The sequence below is a fragment of the Protomyctophum parallelum genome (genome assembly GCF_964188405.1).
Source record: "Protomyctophum parallelum genome assembly, chromosome: 2".
Classification (NCBI taxonomy): Eukaryota; Metazoa; Chordata; class Actinopteri; order Myctophiformes; family Myctophidae; genus Protomyctophum; species Protomyctophum parallelum.
The window spans coordinates 14,906,494-14,925,126 of NC_139699.1; the positions used below are offsets into that span (position 1 = coordinate 14,906,494).

Genomic DNA, 18,633 nt, shown 5'->3' on the forward strand with positions numbered 1-18,633 from the left:
GGAGAGTATGTTTTATTGTCTCCACCAGGCCGAAGGCATGGGGAGAGAGTATGTTTTATTGTCTCCACCAGGCCGAAGGCATGGTGAGAGAGTATGTTTAGTTGTCTCCACCAGGCCGAAGGCATGGGGAGAGAGTATGTTTAGTTGTCTCCACCAGGCCGAAAGCATGGGGATAGAGTGTGTTTTATTGTCTCCACCAGGCCGAAGGCATGGGGAGAGAGTATGTTTTATTGTCTCCACCAGGCCGAAGGCATGGGGAGAGACTATGTTTTATTGTCTCCACCAGGCCGAAGGCATGGGGAGAGACTATGTTTTATTGTCTCCACCATGCCGAAGGCATGGGGAGAGAGTATGTTTTATTGTCTCCACCAGGCCGAAGACATGAGGAAAAAGTATGTTTTATTGTCTCCACCAGGCCGAAGGCATGGGGAGAGAGTATGTTTTATTGTCTCCACCAGGCCGAAGACATGAGGAAAAAGTATGTTTTATTGTCTCCACCAGGCCGAAGGCATGGGGAGAGAGTATGTTTTATTGTCTCCACCAGGCCGAAGGCATGGGGAGAGAGTATGTTATGTTGTCTCCACCAGGCCGAAGGCATGGGGAGAGAGTATGTTTTGCACTCCGTGTGCTTGTGTGTGAGAGTGTGTCTGTCCGTCCGTCTGTGTACAGCTAATCTCCGGGACCGTTAACCCGATCGATGCCAAATTTTGCATGCCCCAAATATTCCAGAACGGCCTGTTATAGCGCCACCAGAAGAAATCCCACACACTAACTCTATAGTTATGTAGACATATAGACATTTAGCCTCTCAGACCCATTTGAGCCACGGACCACCATTTGATGACATTTAGCCTCTCAGACCCTTTAAGACTTAGAATATGTTGTTGTCGTTGGATACGATTTCTTTCCACAATTCCATGCTGTATTGATGTTGGTATAATTATTTTACATTCTCTAATTGTGTAGACTTTCTTGTAAATTAAGTAATGCAGATGGTTAAAAGTTAACACGAACTCTAGAGAGCGTAACATGAAACCAAATGGAGCCGTTTTAAAGGTCCATTTGGTTTCATCTCACACGCTGTCACTGTACCATATTAAAGGGAATAGGGATCTGATAAATTAATCAAATCAAACCATCAGCCCTGGTTCTAATCAATACATGAATGAAATCATACCAACAGCTCTGGGTCGTCCCGGTGTCACTTCCTGGGTGAAGTGTTGGACCAACACTCCTCCATGCGAGGCAGAGCGGCCATCAGTACCTGTGAGGGACTGGTGAGTGTAGGCGCACACACGCACACACACACACACACACACACACACACACACACACACACACACACACACACACACACACACACACAAATACAGATATTTACATTTCATAGCACAATTCTGCAGATAAGGCAGCAGCTGGTAATTAATTGATGCCATCAATTCTTGTTTATATAGCACCTTTCGAAAAACAAAGTTACTGAGTGCTTCAAAGTGAATAAAAACCATAAACAACAATAATTGATTATTTTATTCACCTTTAAATCCCTCAACGGCATGCCCCCCCCCCCCATATATGGCCGAACTCATACAGAGACACACCCCCACCAGAGCTCTGAGGTCTGCGGACCAGTCACTGCTGACCGTGCCAACAACCCCAACCCTCAGAACAAGAGGTGACCGCGCTTTTGCGGTGGCAGCCCCTGAGCTCTGGAACAACCCCCCCCCCCCCCCCATATTAGAGCTCCTCAAACCATTAACATTTTCAAATCCCTTCTTAAAACGCACCATTTTTTCCCTGGCTTTTAATGTGAACTGATTTTAACCTTTTTAGGCACTCCTGTACAGTATTATCCATGTCCCACGTTGATTCTATATGCTATGTTTTTATGCTTGATGTATTCTGTTTGAACTTTTATCTTTTGTTGTGAAGCACTTTGGTCAACTTTGGTTGTGTTTATAACGTGCTATATAAATAAAGGTTGATTTGATTTGAATAAGTAATGATTTGATACATAGGATAAAACAAGCACTATGCAGAAATACAGTAGGACATAATGGGTTACAACATTTAAGCGATAAAAGCAGCTTTATAAAAGTGAGTTTTCAAGAGGGATTTGAAACGGGAGGATTATATGTTATTGTTGGCAACATGTTTTGTTTTTTGGAGATTGGCAATCGAATCAGTCTGATTCCATAACTTACAAAACGTGTTATGTAATAGAGAATCATTCCATTTGTTGCTGTGGAACAAACTCACCAAACAGCCAAACACAAAGCAGGCCTAGTTCGTCGTCCACGCGACAGTAACTAATATTGTTTGTTTATGCTGTTTGCTTTGATTGAATGATTGATTGAACATGTATTTGTATGATTTGATTTGGGTGTGTTCTAAATTAAAGTGTTAGTGTTGATTATCGTGTATTAATCCAATTATAGTAAACTAATACTATGATACTAAAAAAGATAAAGATCAAGGGGAAAGAGACCTTTTTACAGTACAATAATGTTTCAAGTTTATACATGTAGTAATAAACGGCATAAACAATATATTAGTTTGCCTCATAAAAGTTACTGTCATTCTCTTGTATTATATCATACTTGTATCAGAGGCAGGCGGGGCGTTACCATGTCTATGCTCGGACGTAGAATAGATATACGTGTGTGTAGTACAGAACTTTACTTTAAGTTAGAAGTATTACTGTACTTACGCATTTGTTTCATCCCGCCTTGACTATTGTAACGGACTTTATACCACTCTATCCAGCTCCTCATTATCCAAACTTCAACTTGTACAGAACACGGCAGCCAGAATTCTCACCAACACCAACCGTCGAGCACACATCACCCCGGTCCTAGCCACACTCCATTGGCTGCCCATCAAGGCTAGAATAGATTTTAAAATCCTTCTAACTACTTTAAAAGCCCTACATGGACTGGCCCCACCGTACATTTGTGATCTTCTGCCCCCCCAAGGTCAATGTGAGATCCCTGCGATCCTTTGACAAAGGCCTCCTAATGGTTCCTGGGACTAAGCGAAAGACAATGGGTGACCGTGCCTTTGACTTTGTTGCACCTACTTTATGGAACGCCCTGCCTTGCACTTTAAAAAACGCTGAGTCTGTCAATATCTTTAAGAGTTTGTTGAAAACGTTTTTATTTCGGAAACATTTTCCTGATGTTACTTGATTGTGTTGTTCTTATTTGCTTGTTGTACTGTCCTGTTTTAATTGTTGATTGATTTTACTGTGTTCATTGTACAGCACTTTGTAACCTTGTTAAGAAAGGTGCTTTATAAATAAAATTTACTTACTTACTTAGTTACTTACTGGCTGTTATTACTGTAATTACTGTACTGTATCTGATTCCATACTCTGTAGACAGGACTGTTCAGAGTCGCTGCTGAAGAGTTCTTCATCCGTCCATTGGAGCCGTCCAGTGATGATTCGCCGTCACCTCAGGTACGATGAGAAATATCGTCTTTTTAAATAATTTGGGGACCCCCCGAGGGGTCACGACCCTCAGGTTGAGAACCCCTGCCCTAAACCCTATGGTTGCACCACTCAAAAAATAATAATCAATATCGTGCATCCCTAGTCTCTCCATGATATGCCTTTTCAGAGATATCGTGTATATTTGTGGTACAGTGAATGCACATGCTTTGATTTCCAGTTATATACAGTACCACAATAAAGCAATAAGCCACAAGAGGTCTCAGGTTACCAGGTATTTTACAATGGCTGGGAGGTGTAGCCACCCGACGCGCAGCCTCGGGTGGCTTATTGCTTTTCTAAAACGGTTACAAACATATAGCAATATTAACCTCATAAAACTATCAAATTCACAAAAGTAGCTACGCTTTGCGCCCACCAGAGCGAGCCACACACTTCCTTGTTGTGCTCGGAAAGTAGGCTATGTGACGGGAGAATAGCGCTTGATGTCTTTATGGGGCCGCCTGGAGCCACACATTCACAGTCATATGAGTGCGGGCGGTGCTTACACGGCCAGTGTGTGTAAGGCAATCAAGCGCTCCCCTTCCCCAGTTCAGCTACAGAGCTGTGGGATCAGCTGGGAATGATATAAAGTGATTGAAGGTGTGGATTATCGGTTGAAATTTACAGCGGTCACGTGACGGTAACCAGCCAATCAGAATCAAGTATTGGGACTAACCGTTTTAGAATGAACCAACATGAAAATTTATATTGTTCCATGTCGCCCACCCCCCCCCCCCCCCCCCCTAACCTCAGGCCCACGTCATCTACAGCCGCCATGCACAGCCCTCGGGCAGACAGACCACCTCACAGCCCCACGCGCCGCCCTCACGGAGACAGACCATCGCACAGACCACCTCAGAGACCTCCTCAGAGACCACCTCACGGAGACAGACCACCACACAGACCACCTCACGGAGACAGTCCACCTCAGAGACCACCTCAGAGACCACCTCACGGAGACGGACCACCTCAGAGACCACCTCAGAGACACAGACCTCAGGGAGACAGAACAGTACCTGTGGAGTCAAAGGTAAACCCCCAACCATAAGGATTGGTTATTGTCACGGACAGATAGTGTTTCTTTCCTTTACCGGCTGTGTTGTGTGTTTTTCAACGGAACCAGGCATCGGAGTTCAGACTGACGAAAAAATGTTCGTCAACTACCTTTTTTTTTTTCACTGACAAAAACTAAATAAAAACGAATCTATGATGACTTCAACTATGACTATATATACTGACAATTTTGTCAACAAATACAAACCATAGTAAACTGTTTGGGAGGGACTAGTGGAGAAAAGATACAGTAGAACTAAAATGACTAGTGGAGAAGAGATACAGTAGAACTAAAATGACTAGTGAAGAAGAGATACAGTAGAACTAAAATTACTAGTGAAGAAGAGATACAGTAGAACTAAAATGACTAGTGGAGAAGAGATACAGTAGAAATAAAATGACAAGTCATTTTGTGTTTGGTCGTGAGGAGGAAGGTGTCACTCTCAGAAAATTTGCCGATCTACAGGCTTGTAGAGCTGCTGTTCTGGCACACAGCTGAGTATTAATTGGGCACTTCAACGCCGTCAAGGCCCGCCAACATAGTGCTATAAAGGAGTGCTTTGTAGTTGATGAGCAGAACTTTGTAGTGAATTCATTGTTTGAGGAGTCGGGGAGCCAGTGTAGGTGGTGGAGAAATGCTCACATGTCTCCCAACTACTCCGCTCCCTCCAATGGCTCCCGGTTACTGAGCGGGGCTCAGCGTTCGCTCAGATCAGCCAACACAGAGGGCCGGCAGAACCTTCACTAAAAGAGCCGGGACAACGCTCCACGCGTCCCAGACTCTTCTCCCTTCTGGCTCCACGCGTCCCAGACTCTTCTCCCCTCTGGCTCCATGCGTCCCAGACTCTTCTCCCTTCTGGCTCCACGCGTCCCAGACTCTTCTCCCTTCTGGCTCCACGCGTCCCAGACTCTTCTCCCTTCTGGCTCCAAAACTATGGAATGAACTCCCCATTGCAGTCAGACCTGCAGACTCACTCCCACTCTTCTGCCGTAGTCTGAAAACCCACCTCTTCAGACTCCATCTTAGCCCGTAGCACTTGCACTATAGCCTCGACGACCTTACAGGCGTATATTTTGCAAAGGCTAAATTATGTAATTTAGCATACTGTATTAGGTAGACATAGCATTCTATAGTATAGTGTATACTCATAGCTTCACTGTACATATATTCTAATGTTACGCAGATGACCGGTTCTTAGCTTGTTGGCTTATTATTCTTGATGATGATTTGATGTATTTGATGTATTACCTTGTGTTGTTCTTGCTTACTGCAAATTGCTCTGGATTAAGAGCGTCTGCTAAATGCCTAAAATAATGAATTGTATTGTAACGGGTGTAATGTGGACTCTGGAGCGCGACAGAACCTCCACAACAACAGAGTGTCCGTCATCTCTTCTGCAGATCCACACGGACCCTCCGAGGACCCCGACAGCCAACGGGAGAGCTGGGAACGGAGGAGGGGGCGGGCCGAGGATCCCGACAGCCAACGGGAGGGCTGGGAACGGAGGAGGGGGCGTGGCCGGAGGAGGAGGATTCGCCAACGCTCCGTCAGCAAGGAGAAGTGGGTGGAGACTCTGGTGGTGGTCGACCCCAAGATGGTGGAATACCACGGGGGGAGTGAGGCGGTGGAGAGCTACGCGCTGGCTGTCATGAACATTGTAAGTGCCACACACACACACACACGCACGCACGCACACACACACACACACACACACACACACACACACACTAGTTGATTAATTTATCTGGTTGGCCTTGAGTCAATTTATCTTAATTGATCTGTATAATTAATTGATTTGATTATTTTTTTTTCCTGAAAAAGGCGCACACATGTTATTGTATCTCTGGCATGTATGCACAACATTTGAAGAGGTCATGGTGGGTTTCTGCATGACAATAAAGTCAAGTTTCACACAATTCAGAAAAAAACTCTGATTGCCCATACTGTAATTAATATACAGCCTTAATCCAAAACCTTGTCTGGCGGCTACATGAGCTCAGACAGTTTTTTTTATGTTAAAGTTAAAAGTTACTATTTGTCACATACATAGATTTGTCCTCCACATTTGACCCCCATCTCTTGGAGCGGTGAGCCACAGCCGTGCCATGCTCGGGGAATCATTTGTAGTTGATCTAACGCCCCAAATCCAACCCGTGATGCTAGAGTGCCAAGCGGGGAGGCACTGGGTCCTTCATTATGACCTGGCCGGGATCGAACCGCGACCTCCAAGTCTCGGGGCGGACATGTTTGATACAATACTAGGCTATATGAGGTCATGTTTTATGCTATATGAGGTCATGTTTTATACAATACTAGACTATATGAGGTCATGTTTGGTACAATACTAGACTATATGAGGTCATGTCTTATACAATACTAGGCTATATGAGGTCATGTTTGGTACAATACTAGACTATATGAGGTCATGTTTGGTACAATACTAGACTATATGAGGTCATGTTTGATACAATACTAGACTATATGAGGTCATGTTTGGTACAATACTAGGCTATATGAGGTCATGTTTGATACAATACTAGGCTATATGAGGTCATGTTTGGTACAATACTAGACTATATGAGGTCATGTTTGATACAATACTAGGCTATATGAGGTCATGTTTGATACAATACTAGGCTATATGAGGTCATGTTTGATACAATACTAGACTATATGAGGTCATGTTTGATACAATACTAGACTATATGAGGTCATGTTTGGTACAATACTAGACTATATGAGGTCATGTTTTATACAATTCTAGACTAGATAGATAGATCTTTATTTGTCATTGCAACGTGTACAACGAAATTAAAAGTGCCAACCAATCAGTGCATCATATCACAAAACAATATACTGTACAAGATAAAACAAAAACACACATGACTTCTTGTTATTGCACAACCCCAGCAGCACTAATGCACAAACATGTAATTTTCAGCTGTTATCGCACAACAAACCCTTATTGTACTTAAGATAATAAATAGTAATAGAAGGTAATAGATAATAGAAACTAAAAAGTGTCGCAGCAACAGATCATTTTTTAGCAGCATTGAGTGCAACTACCGCTGTGGGATAGAAGCTGTTACTGAATCTGTTGGTCTTGGACTTGATCACTCTGTACCGTCTGCCTGATGGCAACAGTTCAAACAGTGAGTGAGCGGGGTGGGAAGTGTCTTTTATAATGTTCAGAGTTTTTTTATGACAGCGGTCTCTGTGTAGTTCTTCCAGTGTGGGGAGAGGGCAGCCAACGATCTTCTGTGCCGTATTTATGACCCCCTGGAGCTTTTTCCTCTGCGCCACTGTACAGCTGGTGTACCACACACATATGCAGTACGTTAGTATGCTCTCTATGGAGCACCGATAGAAGGACACCAGCAGTCTCTGTGTGATGTTGTTCCCCCTGAGCACCCTCAGGAAGTAGAGTTTCTGCTGGGCTTTCTTCAGCAGCTCAGAGGTGTTCGTGCTCCAGGTCAAGCCCTCCTCCATGTGGACTCCCAGAAAACGGCAAGAGGACACCCTCTCCACACAGTCCCCATTAATGAACAGGGGTGGAATGACTGTTTTCTTCCTCCTGTAGTCTATGACCAGCTCCTGGGTCTTGGATGTGTTCAAGAGCAGGTTGTTCTCTCTGCACCAGTCCGTCAGCTGCACCACCTCATCCCTGTAGGCAGACTCATCTCCCTTGGAGATGAGCCCTACTACTGTGGTGTCATCCGCGAACTTCACCATGGTGTTGCTGCGGTGGGCGGGGGTGCATTGGTGTGTGTAGAGGGTGTAGAGCAGCGGACTCAGCACACAGCCCTGTTGTTAGCGAGGGATCTGGCGTTTGTGATAAAAAGGCTGGGAAGCGGTGGTTTGAGCGGCTGCCTCCGTAGCCTGACTAGCGCGCCAGCTCTGCAGCCCCGCTTCTGCCTCCTCTCTCCGCGCCGCCTTCGCCTCCTCCCGGTAGGGGATAGTAAACCATACCGAGCCGGGGCTCCTTGCGATGTCCGCCGGTGTGTTGTGCAAGAGGTGAAACTCGGCTGTAACACTCCGCTTGTGGCAAACTCCTATCCTAAGGAGATCCTGCCGGCTGTAGGTGTTGTACGCTTCACAAAAAGTACATAGAACAAACAACAAATACACAACAAGCCATACAAAGCACCGACCGGGAGAGCACTGAGCCGCAGCAACTGTGTGCGCAGCCATAGTGTCACCTGTCACCTGGCCATAATTCCATCGTCTATATGAGGTCATGTTTTATACAATACTAGGCTATATGAGGTCATGTTTTATACAATACTAGACTATATGAGGTCATGTTTTATACAATACTAGACTATATGAGGTCATGTTTTATACAATACTAGGCTATATGAGGTCATGTTTTATACAATACTAGGCTATATGAGGTCATGTTTTATACAATAATAGACTATATGAGGTCATGTTTGATACAATACTAGGCTATATGAGGTCATGTTTTATACAATACTAGACTATATGAGGTCATGTTTTATACAATAATAGACTATATGAGGTCATGTTTTATACAATACTAGGCTATATGAGGTCATGTTTTATACAATACTAGGCTATATGAGGTCAAGTTTTATACAATACTAGACTATATGAGGTCATGTTTTATACAATACTAAGCTATATGAGGTCATGTTTTATACAATAATAGACTATATGAGGTCATGTTTTATACAATACTAGACTATATGAGGTCATGTTTTATACAATACTAGGCTATATGAGGTCATGTCTTATACAATACTAGACTATATGAGGTCATGTTTTATACAATACTAGGCTATATGAGGTCATGTCTTATACAATACTAGACTATATGAGGTCATGTTTGATACAATACTAGACTATATGAGGTCATGTTTTATACAATACTAGACTATATGAGGTCATGTTTTATACAATACTAGGCTATATGAGGTCATGTCTTATACAATACTAGACTATATGAGGTCATGTTTTATACAATACTAGACTATATGAGGTCATGTTTTATACAATAATAGACTATATGAGGTCATGTTTGATACAATACTAGGCTATATGAGGTCATGTTTGATACAATACTAGGCTATATGAGGTCAAGTTTTATACAATACTAGACTATATGAGGTCATGTTTTATACAATACTAAGCTATATGAGGTCATGTTTTATACAATAATAGACTATATGAGGTCATGTTTTATACAATACTAGACTATATGAGGTCATGTTTGGTACAATACTAGACTATATGAGGTCATGTTTTATACAATACTAGACTATATGAGGTCATGTTTTATACAATACTAGGCTATATGAGGTCATGTCTTATACAATACTAGACTATATGAGGTCATGTTTTATACAATACTAGGCTATATGAGGTCATGTCTTATACAATACTAGACTATATGAGGTCATGTTTGATACAATACTAGGCTATATGAGGTCATGTCTTATACAATACTAGACTATATGAGGTCATGTTTTATACAATACTAAGCTATATGAGGTCATGTTTTATACAATAATAGACTATATGAGGTCATGTTTTATACAATACTAGACTATATGAGGTCATGTTTTATACAATACTAGGCTATATGAGGTCATGTCTTATACAATACTAGACTATATGAGGTCATGTTTTATACAATACTAGGCTATATGAGGTCATGTTTTATACAATAATAGACTATATGAGGTCATGTTTTATACAATAATAGACTATATGAGGTCATGTTTTATACAATACTAAGCTATATGAGGTCATGTTTTATACAATAATAGACTATATGAGGTCATGTTTTATACAATACTAGACTATATGAGGTCATGTTTTATACAATACTAGACTATACAAGTAAGACGCGCAAACGCGGGAAGCGAACGCAGCTCGTGTGTGTGTGGTTGTGTGTGTGTGTGTGTGTGTGTGTGTGTGTGCTACAGCTGCGCCCTGTGTGTGTGCGTGTGCTACAGCTGCGCCCTCTGGTGGCGGGCGGGTGGTGTAACAGCGTGACACACACACACACACACACACACACACACACAGACATTCAGCCCTTGCTGTCATAGTAAGTGGCTCACTGCGTTCGCAATGAGGTCATGTTTTATACAATACTAGGCTATATGAGGTCATGTTTTATACAATACTAGACTATATGAGGTCATGTTTTATACAATACTAGACTATATGAGGTCATGTTTGGTACAATACTAGGCTATGTGAGGTCATGTTTTATACAATACTAGGCTATATGAGGTCATGTTTGGTACAATACTAAGCTATATGAGGTCATGTTTGATACAATACTAGGCTATATGAGGTCATGTTTGGTACAATACTAGGCTATATGAGGTCATGTTTGATACAATACTAGGCTATATGAGGTCATGTTTGGTACAATACTAAGCTATATGAGGTCATGTTTGATACAATACTAGGCTATATGAGGTCATGTTTGGTACAATACTAAGCTATGTGAGGTCATGTTTTATACAATACTAGGCTATATGAGGTCATGTTTGATACAATACTAAGCTATGTGAGGTCATGTTTTATACAATACTAGGCTATATGAGGTCATGTTTGATACAATACTAGGCTATATGAGGTCATGTTTGATACAATACTAAGCTATATGAGGTCATGTTTGGTACAATACTAAGCTATGTGAGGTCATGTTTTATACAATACTAGCCTATATGAGGTCATGTTTGGTACAATACTAAGCTATGTGAGGTCATGTTTGGTACGGTAGCACAGTGACATCATCATGTTCCATTTCCTGGACTGAAGCCCATCGTTGCTCCTCTCTTGATTCTTGTTCCAAAAGACAAACAACAGCTCCTCTCGGGGGAAGCTGCCGCGCTGCGCGGCTCTGTTAGCACTTAGCAAGTGAAAACACCAGCGAGCGTGTCTGGCCAGCGGCCATGCACAGCTGCTGACATGTGGCTCAAGGACAGGATTTAAGGAAGGGAAATGCAGTCATCATAATGAAGGTTATAGTTGAACTCACTCGACACTGAGACAATAATACGTGGAGGAAGCGGCCATTCTGTTCCATATCCTTTGACCGTTCTGTTTTGGCAACGTCTTTGAGTTTAGAACAATTGGAAGGAAAAATGTGTCTTATACAGCTCTCCGCAAGGGAAAGCATTTCTTTGTCATACACGATGTGTGAACAATGATGAAGGGTGTCATCGTCCCAGACATCAAGCTCATCAGTTGTTGTTTTATTTAATTTTTTATCCCACAATTTTGCAACCCATTTTTTTCACCCTGTGTCAATTATATAATGTAATCCTGGGCTCTACACTTCCTCTGCCAACCTGGGGATATATAGTGGCTGTCCACCTCATGAACAGCTCTCAGCGGCTAAATGGGGCTGGTCAAGGTCTCGGGTTCCAACTCCGATATTTTTGATTTTCCCTCCTGGACCCCCCTGGGGTTTAAGAGGTTAAAACTCAATGTGATTTGGAATGTGAGTTCGCTGCCACTTTTCCAGTGGGTCAGATTTATTACTTTGTCCTTGAAAATGACGTCTGTAAAAAAGGAAACTTGGATGTTTGTTTGACTACTCTCCCCTTCAGCTTCCATTCCTCTCCTAGTTGTGATATAGCTTTAGTCCTGAAAAGAATATCCTGAGAATTGTTTTACAATTCTACATTTGCATAAACGCTACACGTTTGTCAGTGAGACAAGAGCTCGGCGAGTTGGCGAGCAGAAAGACCAACAAAATATTCTTTAGTTTTGGGTCTAAGAGGCTATACAGTAAATCTCATCAAATGCCCAGTACATAATGGGCCTTGAAACAAAGTGTTGAAAACCACTGATTTTTATGACAGTCAACCCGACACTGGCAATACACAACCAAATGTACACGTCATCGTACAACGGGCCCGTACACTGAAAATGGCAGATCTACAAGATTACAACATGGGCACAACTGTTACATGGGCACAACTGTTGCAAGCGTGTAGATCTGCTATTTTCGACGGGCGGCCCTCTAGGCCTTCACGGCAAAGTAATTAAAGGACGACTTCACCCCTTTCCAACCTATCTTCATATACTGTAATTCGTTCTCACTAATCAGAGTTTAATTTGTTAAATTAAACCAGTTCGGTTAATGAATCTAATTGGAGTTTGGGAGTGCTTGTTGAATATCACCCAACGGCCCATGCGTATAGTCACCTGTTTTGAATTGGCACATAATGCTTTACTGAAAGCGAGCTATTCCAAACTCTGACACCTGCAAGGAATGTATTGACAGAAAGTAGCTCATAACATGTCTACGGTGGATCTTTATGAAACAAACACTTTGGAGATAGAAAAAGGATAATTCAAGCTTTTCGTTGTGTTTGACGTTGTTTAATACAATCAGATAGGACCTTTCTGTTTGGATGTAGCCTACTGTATGTTGTTGAGTTTGACGTTGTTTAATACAATCACTGTCTGATTGTATTAAACAACGTCAAACTCAACAACATACAGACCTTTCTGTTTGGATGTATGGGCTGTCGATGGCAAATTGCGGCTAGTTGCCATCCTGCCATTAACTCAGTGGTCTGCATCAGGTCAGTGGCCCACAGGCATCGATGAATGATCTCCTTCATGCATCGTGCCAGAGATGTTCCGTCTGCATTGTGGCTGTAGAGTAGACCGTGTCATGTGGAAAAGAAAACTGAATGGCGTTTGACCGCGAGGACATTGAAGTGGTGAGAAGAAATGTATTGTTGAATGAATTAAGCTTCTTTCATGTCGTATGAGTCACTGTACTGTATTGTATTTATTATGGAACGTATTATGCATAACTGTGGGTTTGAGAAGATTGGAAGAAATGTTGCCGGCATTAGCTGAACTTTGGAAAGAAAGGGCCGTTAATTCATTGCATTTTATGAACTTCATTGCATTTGAATGACTGGGTCAGACTGGGTCAGACGTAAAAGGAATGAATAGTATCTGTGATTGTTGCTCTTGATAAACCTTCAAAGTAGTTTTGAAATTGAATTGACACATTGTAGAGTTAATTGGACATGCTCTGAGGACAGTACATAATGCAACATTTTTAACCCATTTAGACCTGAGAAAGGATTCTATAAATGTCTTCTAAATCCTGTCAGTTTTCTGAAAAACCTCATGTTTCTATGTCAGTGGTTCTCAAATATTTTCATGTCAAGGACCTCCAATTGTATGTAATTGGTTAAAAAACGTTTGTGCCGTATTTTCACGATTTCTCAAAAATGACTGGAATGGACAGGAATTGGACAGGAATTGCCTGTCATAATTTGACCCCCCAGTATTGGGTTGTATTAGGAGGTTGATATTCATTCATCAGCCAACACTCCCCACTGACAGGTAGTTACCCCCCCACCCCAGAGAGGACATATAGGGCCTTAGTCCTACTCCTCCTTCCAGCCAACACTCCCCACAGACAGGTAGTTACCCCCCCTTTTGATATTAATTTTGTATTCATCCTTAGGACCCCAAATCACACCTTGGAAAGCATGAGTGTCTATTTCAAACAAAGTGTTTTTTGACTGGGGGGGTCATATTTTGACAGCAGGAATTGCCTGTCATAATTTCTAACGGCGGCCCGTGAGGGGCTACAGCTGCCCCTGATCAAGCAGCCGTGATCGTAGGGAGCGCTCCCTCCGTGACTGGAGGTGGAGTTTATTGGGAGAGAAATGCTTTGAGAATCGCTATTTTTGTTTACACACATGTGTTATGACACAACATAAACCAAGCTCTATATTTCAAGAGAGAGAGAGAGATCACAGTATAAACATCCACCCTCAACGGGGAGGAACGTTTTATGGCATGCATTTTTAACACGTCAGTGCTGTGACCACACTTACGTACATCTAATGCAATCGGTTTCTTTTACCCCCGACCTGCTGCGCGCATGCAGCAGCCAACCCATAGCCCCATAGAAGTCCATGTATTTGGGCCCAACTTCACCTAGACTGTATTACCTTAATAAACATGGTCATGAATACTTTCTGCTTCCAGTCACTAGTTTAAAGTATAATTTCTAATGTCATAATATTCTTTTTGGAAAATTATGGTCCCATTTATTAAAAAAATGACCATAAAGTCGCGCATGTTCTGAGGGGCGTGGCTACTGTTACAGTCTATGATCGCGATTCCCCTCCCACTCGAGTCAAAATAAAAACCAACGGAGAAGAAGGGGGGAAGTCCCGCCTCGTGTTTGGGCCAGCCAATGGCCAGCTGGGCCAAAACGGAGCCAGCCAATGGCCAGCTGGGCCCAAACGGATCTAGAAAGATGGCGACTTACAGTGCAGGAATAACAGGCTTCATTTTACGTCCATGTTAGACCCGGGGAACGCTTTGTCCATATTTTTTTACAGTCTATGCTGCACACTCTTTATGATGTGAAGCGGCTGACCCCAGACCAGTACTTAGAGCTGACCCCAGGCCGGCACGTATGCCGGTGGGTCTTCACCTTTGACCCCCAAGCATTCCTCTCTCACAGAGGAAAGCATGATGTCGGTTATTCTGTATGACTTCTGTGTCGTATGATGATAGGCTGACCTAGGATCAGATTACAGCAGCACAACATAAGAAGGGGGGGGCTTTGCCCAGCTTTGTGTGTTTGTGTGTACCCCATTGCGATGATTTGATTGGCCGAGCACCCCGTAGCGAGGATTTGATTGGCTGAGCACCCCATAGCGATGATCTGATTGGCTGAACAATGTGAGGATAAAGAGTGAGGACAGAAATTTGAGGACGCCACAGGTGATTAGCCGTCATGTGCTGATGTATGATGATTGTATGATGATAAGAGCGTCTAACAAAATCACAATTGTAATAGCGATTGTAATTATTACGTTTGTCAGGTCTATGTAACGCATGGCAGTCGGGGGCGGTTCTGTAATAAATCTGGTCTCTGTAGGCCTATATACAGTACATTTATTAGGATCTTCTGTCTTAGAAAAACCCACCTCGGAACTATTGGGATGTCTGGTGGGCCTGTCAGGATGTACAGAGGTATCATGAATACCGTTTAGAAAGCGTTTAGAAAGTGGGTTTATAAAAATGAAAGCGGGGAGTGGGTTTCTAAAAATATCAGAGCGGGAACTTGGAGCGACGAACACCCGTCGCTCCACATCTGGAAGGCTATGAAGCTATAAATCTGTCCCTTTCAGAGGGAGCAACGCACACACACTCACACTTAAACACACACGTATGCAGGCACACGCACGCACACACACACACATGCACGTGCGCATGTATCCGTGCCGTAGCCGAAGACTCTCTGTCACGCGCGTTAGGTTTATTTACTTCCTGTACAGTCTGGCTGTCCCGCCCACGCTGCTGTGTTGCCCAATCAGAGGCTGACTTTAGGCATGCATTATGCTGGAGTACAGTACTTGAGTAACGTGTAACATAACAATAGGTTAATTGTTTACACAGTACAGTCACCTTAACTCCTTCAGACTTAAAGGTTCAACCCCAAAAATGACTTGTTTCCCCTATCAATGACTCACCCCATGGAGACTTACATTCATGGATCTGTTGTTGTCTTTGTCACATTACCAAAACATAGTTACTCCCATGGGATTAAGAATGACATCCCCCCACCCCCAGTTTCAGTATTATGTCATGTGTGTATTAATTATGTGATACAGGTGTCGGTAGTATTATTATATCATGTGTGTTACAGGTATCAGTATTCATTATGTCATACAGGTGTCAGTAGTATTATTATGTCATGTGTGTTACAGGTATCAGTATTAATGATGTCATACAGGTGTCAGTAGTATTATTCTGTCATGTGTGTCAACAGGTGTCGGGACTCTTTCGGGATGCCAGTATTGGAAATGCGATCAACATCGCAGTGGTCCGTCTCATCATACTGGAGAAAGACGAGGTGACTAGATTTAATTTAATTGTTTGTTGTCGCGTGTGTGCCTCATATGTTACTTATGACGCTATGATATAGGTGTGATATAAAGTTCTATGGTGTAAAAGATGAAGATCACAACATTGAGCTTTCCTATAGCGCATTAACTATGATCTGAACTGTTCCTGAACTGTGGCCACTGGGTACTCGTTTAGCAAGGGCATGGCTTTGGGTTTAATGTTTTCCTTTTACAAGAACACTAGTTATGATGAAGGTCTAATGACCGAAACGTCAAGATGGCTAGGCTGTTGTTACAAATACTAAAGGACTTACTACAACCCAGTACTACAACCTGCTGACTGCAGGATGAGCCCCAGGCTCGGCTCCAAGATGAAATGAAAACAAGCACTCTCAGTCCAAAAATGCAGATTACCGGGTGCACGGCTCACGAATAATCACTGTAAAAGATTCAAGGTACATTTATTTATTGCATTGTGCAGCACGGACAAAAAGGCAAAACATGGGCGCGCTTCGGCGTCAAGCCTTCCTTAGTGTGTCCTCAACGTGTCCACAACGTGTACACAACGTGTCCTCAACGTGTCCACAACGTGTACACAACGTGTCCACAACGTGTACACAACGTGTCCGTGTTTTGTCTGTTTTTCTGTCCAGAAAAGTCACCAGAAAAACGGGACAGTTGAAGCCAAGGACAGTCGATGAATCTAACATGGTTAAAAGTTTGAAGTTACAATGAGTTTGTATAGGAAGTGGGTGGGGAATAGGGTGGCCATCTGCAAGACCTCAGAAAGGAGGACACTTTTGCTGGGCTCGCTCCCCCGACCCCCCCCCCCCCCTCCCAGATCCCCCCCCCCCCCCCCCCCCCATATATTATTATTATTACTACTACTATTGCACCTGATTTTCACCACCATCATCTCCAGCATTATGTCCACAGAGAACATATATTTGCTAATTAAATTAACCTTTTTAAATTATAGGGTACCACAAAGGCCATTCATTTTAGAATCAATTTATTTTATTTCATGTTTAGATATGTTTTATGTTTAATCTCTTTCTTGTGGTTTTTTTTATACAGTTTTATGGTCATCGGTGTGGGACATAGAATGATGCCAGTAGCCTATATGTTCACACAGCCTCCCTTTCTTTATGATGTCGAGTTCCTTGCTCCATTGCTCATTAAATGTAGTTTTTCATTTCGGCATATTTGGTTTGTTTATCTCTGCATTAACTATACTAAAGTGATTGTGAGAGCACAACAAACAAACCGACCATCCCACTGGCAGTGTTGCCCAGTTTTGGAAGAGAACCAAGCAACCATGTCTATGAAAACAAGCCCAAAAGAAGCCTGACTAGGCTTAGTAGCCTATATAAAACAAGCCTAAAGTCGCTTATAATTAAGCGGACATGGCAACACTCTGAACGTCTCCACTAGCCTCTCTCTTTTTAAGACAGTGTGGCCGGCTCGCTGCGGAGGCGGAGCTGAGCAGCGCTGCGGAGATTTTAATACCCAGGCAGACGACGTAAATGACAGTAAATTACACAAGCACTGTATATCACAAAAAACCGGACAATTATGTGTCCGGCCAGAGGTTGAGGTGGGAGGAGGACAGGTGGGTCTAAAACCGGACGTCTGGCCACCCTAGTGGGGAAGCTAAAATGGGATTTAAAATCTAAATAATGAGCAACTGAGCAACTTTAAAACTATCTGGGGTGTTCACGTAGGGTTCACGTGTTTGGTCCGACGGAGCATTGGTCCGAACGACAACCTACCTCAAACCCTCACCCTAACCTCCCCCGGGGCAGCACACCTAAACCTAACCCCAACCCTCTCCCGACCCCCAACGCACCTCGGACCAATGCTCCTTCGAACCAATGCTCCGTCGGATCATAGTATGCCTCCCGTTCACGTAAGCCTGAGATATTTTTTTAAAGTGAAATATCCCTCGAACTAATGTGTGAATAGTTGTACAGCCATGTCTTGTTGGTATTTGGCCTATTGTGTGTTTGATATGATGTTCTGACACACACCCCGCTGACATGATATGTTGTTTGTGTGACATCAGGAGGATCTGAAGATCACGCACCACGCTGACAACAGCTTGAACAGTTTCTGTAAGTGGCAGAAACGTCTCAACATGAAGGGAGACGAGCACCCCATCCACCACGATGTGGCTGTTCTGCTCACCAGGTAAACAACAA

General features: G+C 43.0%; 2 protein-coding genes across 2 annotated transcripts in view; one reads left to right on the forward strand and one right to left on the reverse strand.

The window, feature by feature from the left end:
* The window catches only part of atxn1l (ataxin 1-like), a 303,220-nt gene that overhangs the window by 111,210 nt on the left and 173,377 nt on the right, over nt 1–18,633 (reverse strand). The gene's annotated exons all lie outside the window — the stretch shown is intronic.
* The window catches only part of adamts7 (a disintegrin-like and metallopeptidase (reprolysin type) with thrombospondin type 1 motif, 7), a 75,747-nt gene that overhangs the window by 2,030 nt on the left and 55,084 nt on the right, over nt 1–18,633 (forward strand). The window contains exons 3-8 of the mRNA XM_083759215.1: nt 1,184–1,277; nt 3,377–3,457; nt 4,244–4,520; nt 5,945–6,201; nt 16,357–16,440; nt 18,498–18,622. Of these exons, the coding sequence (XP_083615341.1) occupies nt 1,184–1,277; nt 3,377–3,457; nt 4,244–4,520; nt 5,945–6,201; nt 16,357–16,440; nt 18,498–18,622 (918 nt within the window). The remainder of the gene's footprint in view (nt 1–1,183; nt 1,278–3,376; nt 3,458–4,243; nt 4,521–5,944; nt 6,202–16,356; nt 16,441–18,497; nt 18,623–18,633) is intronic.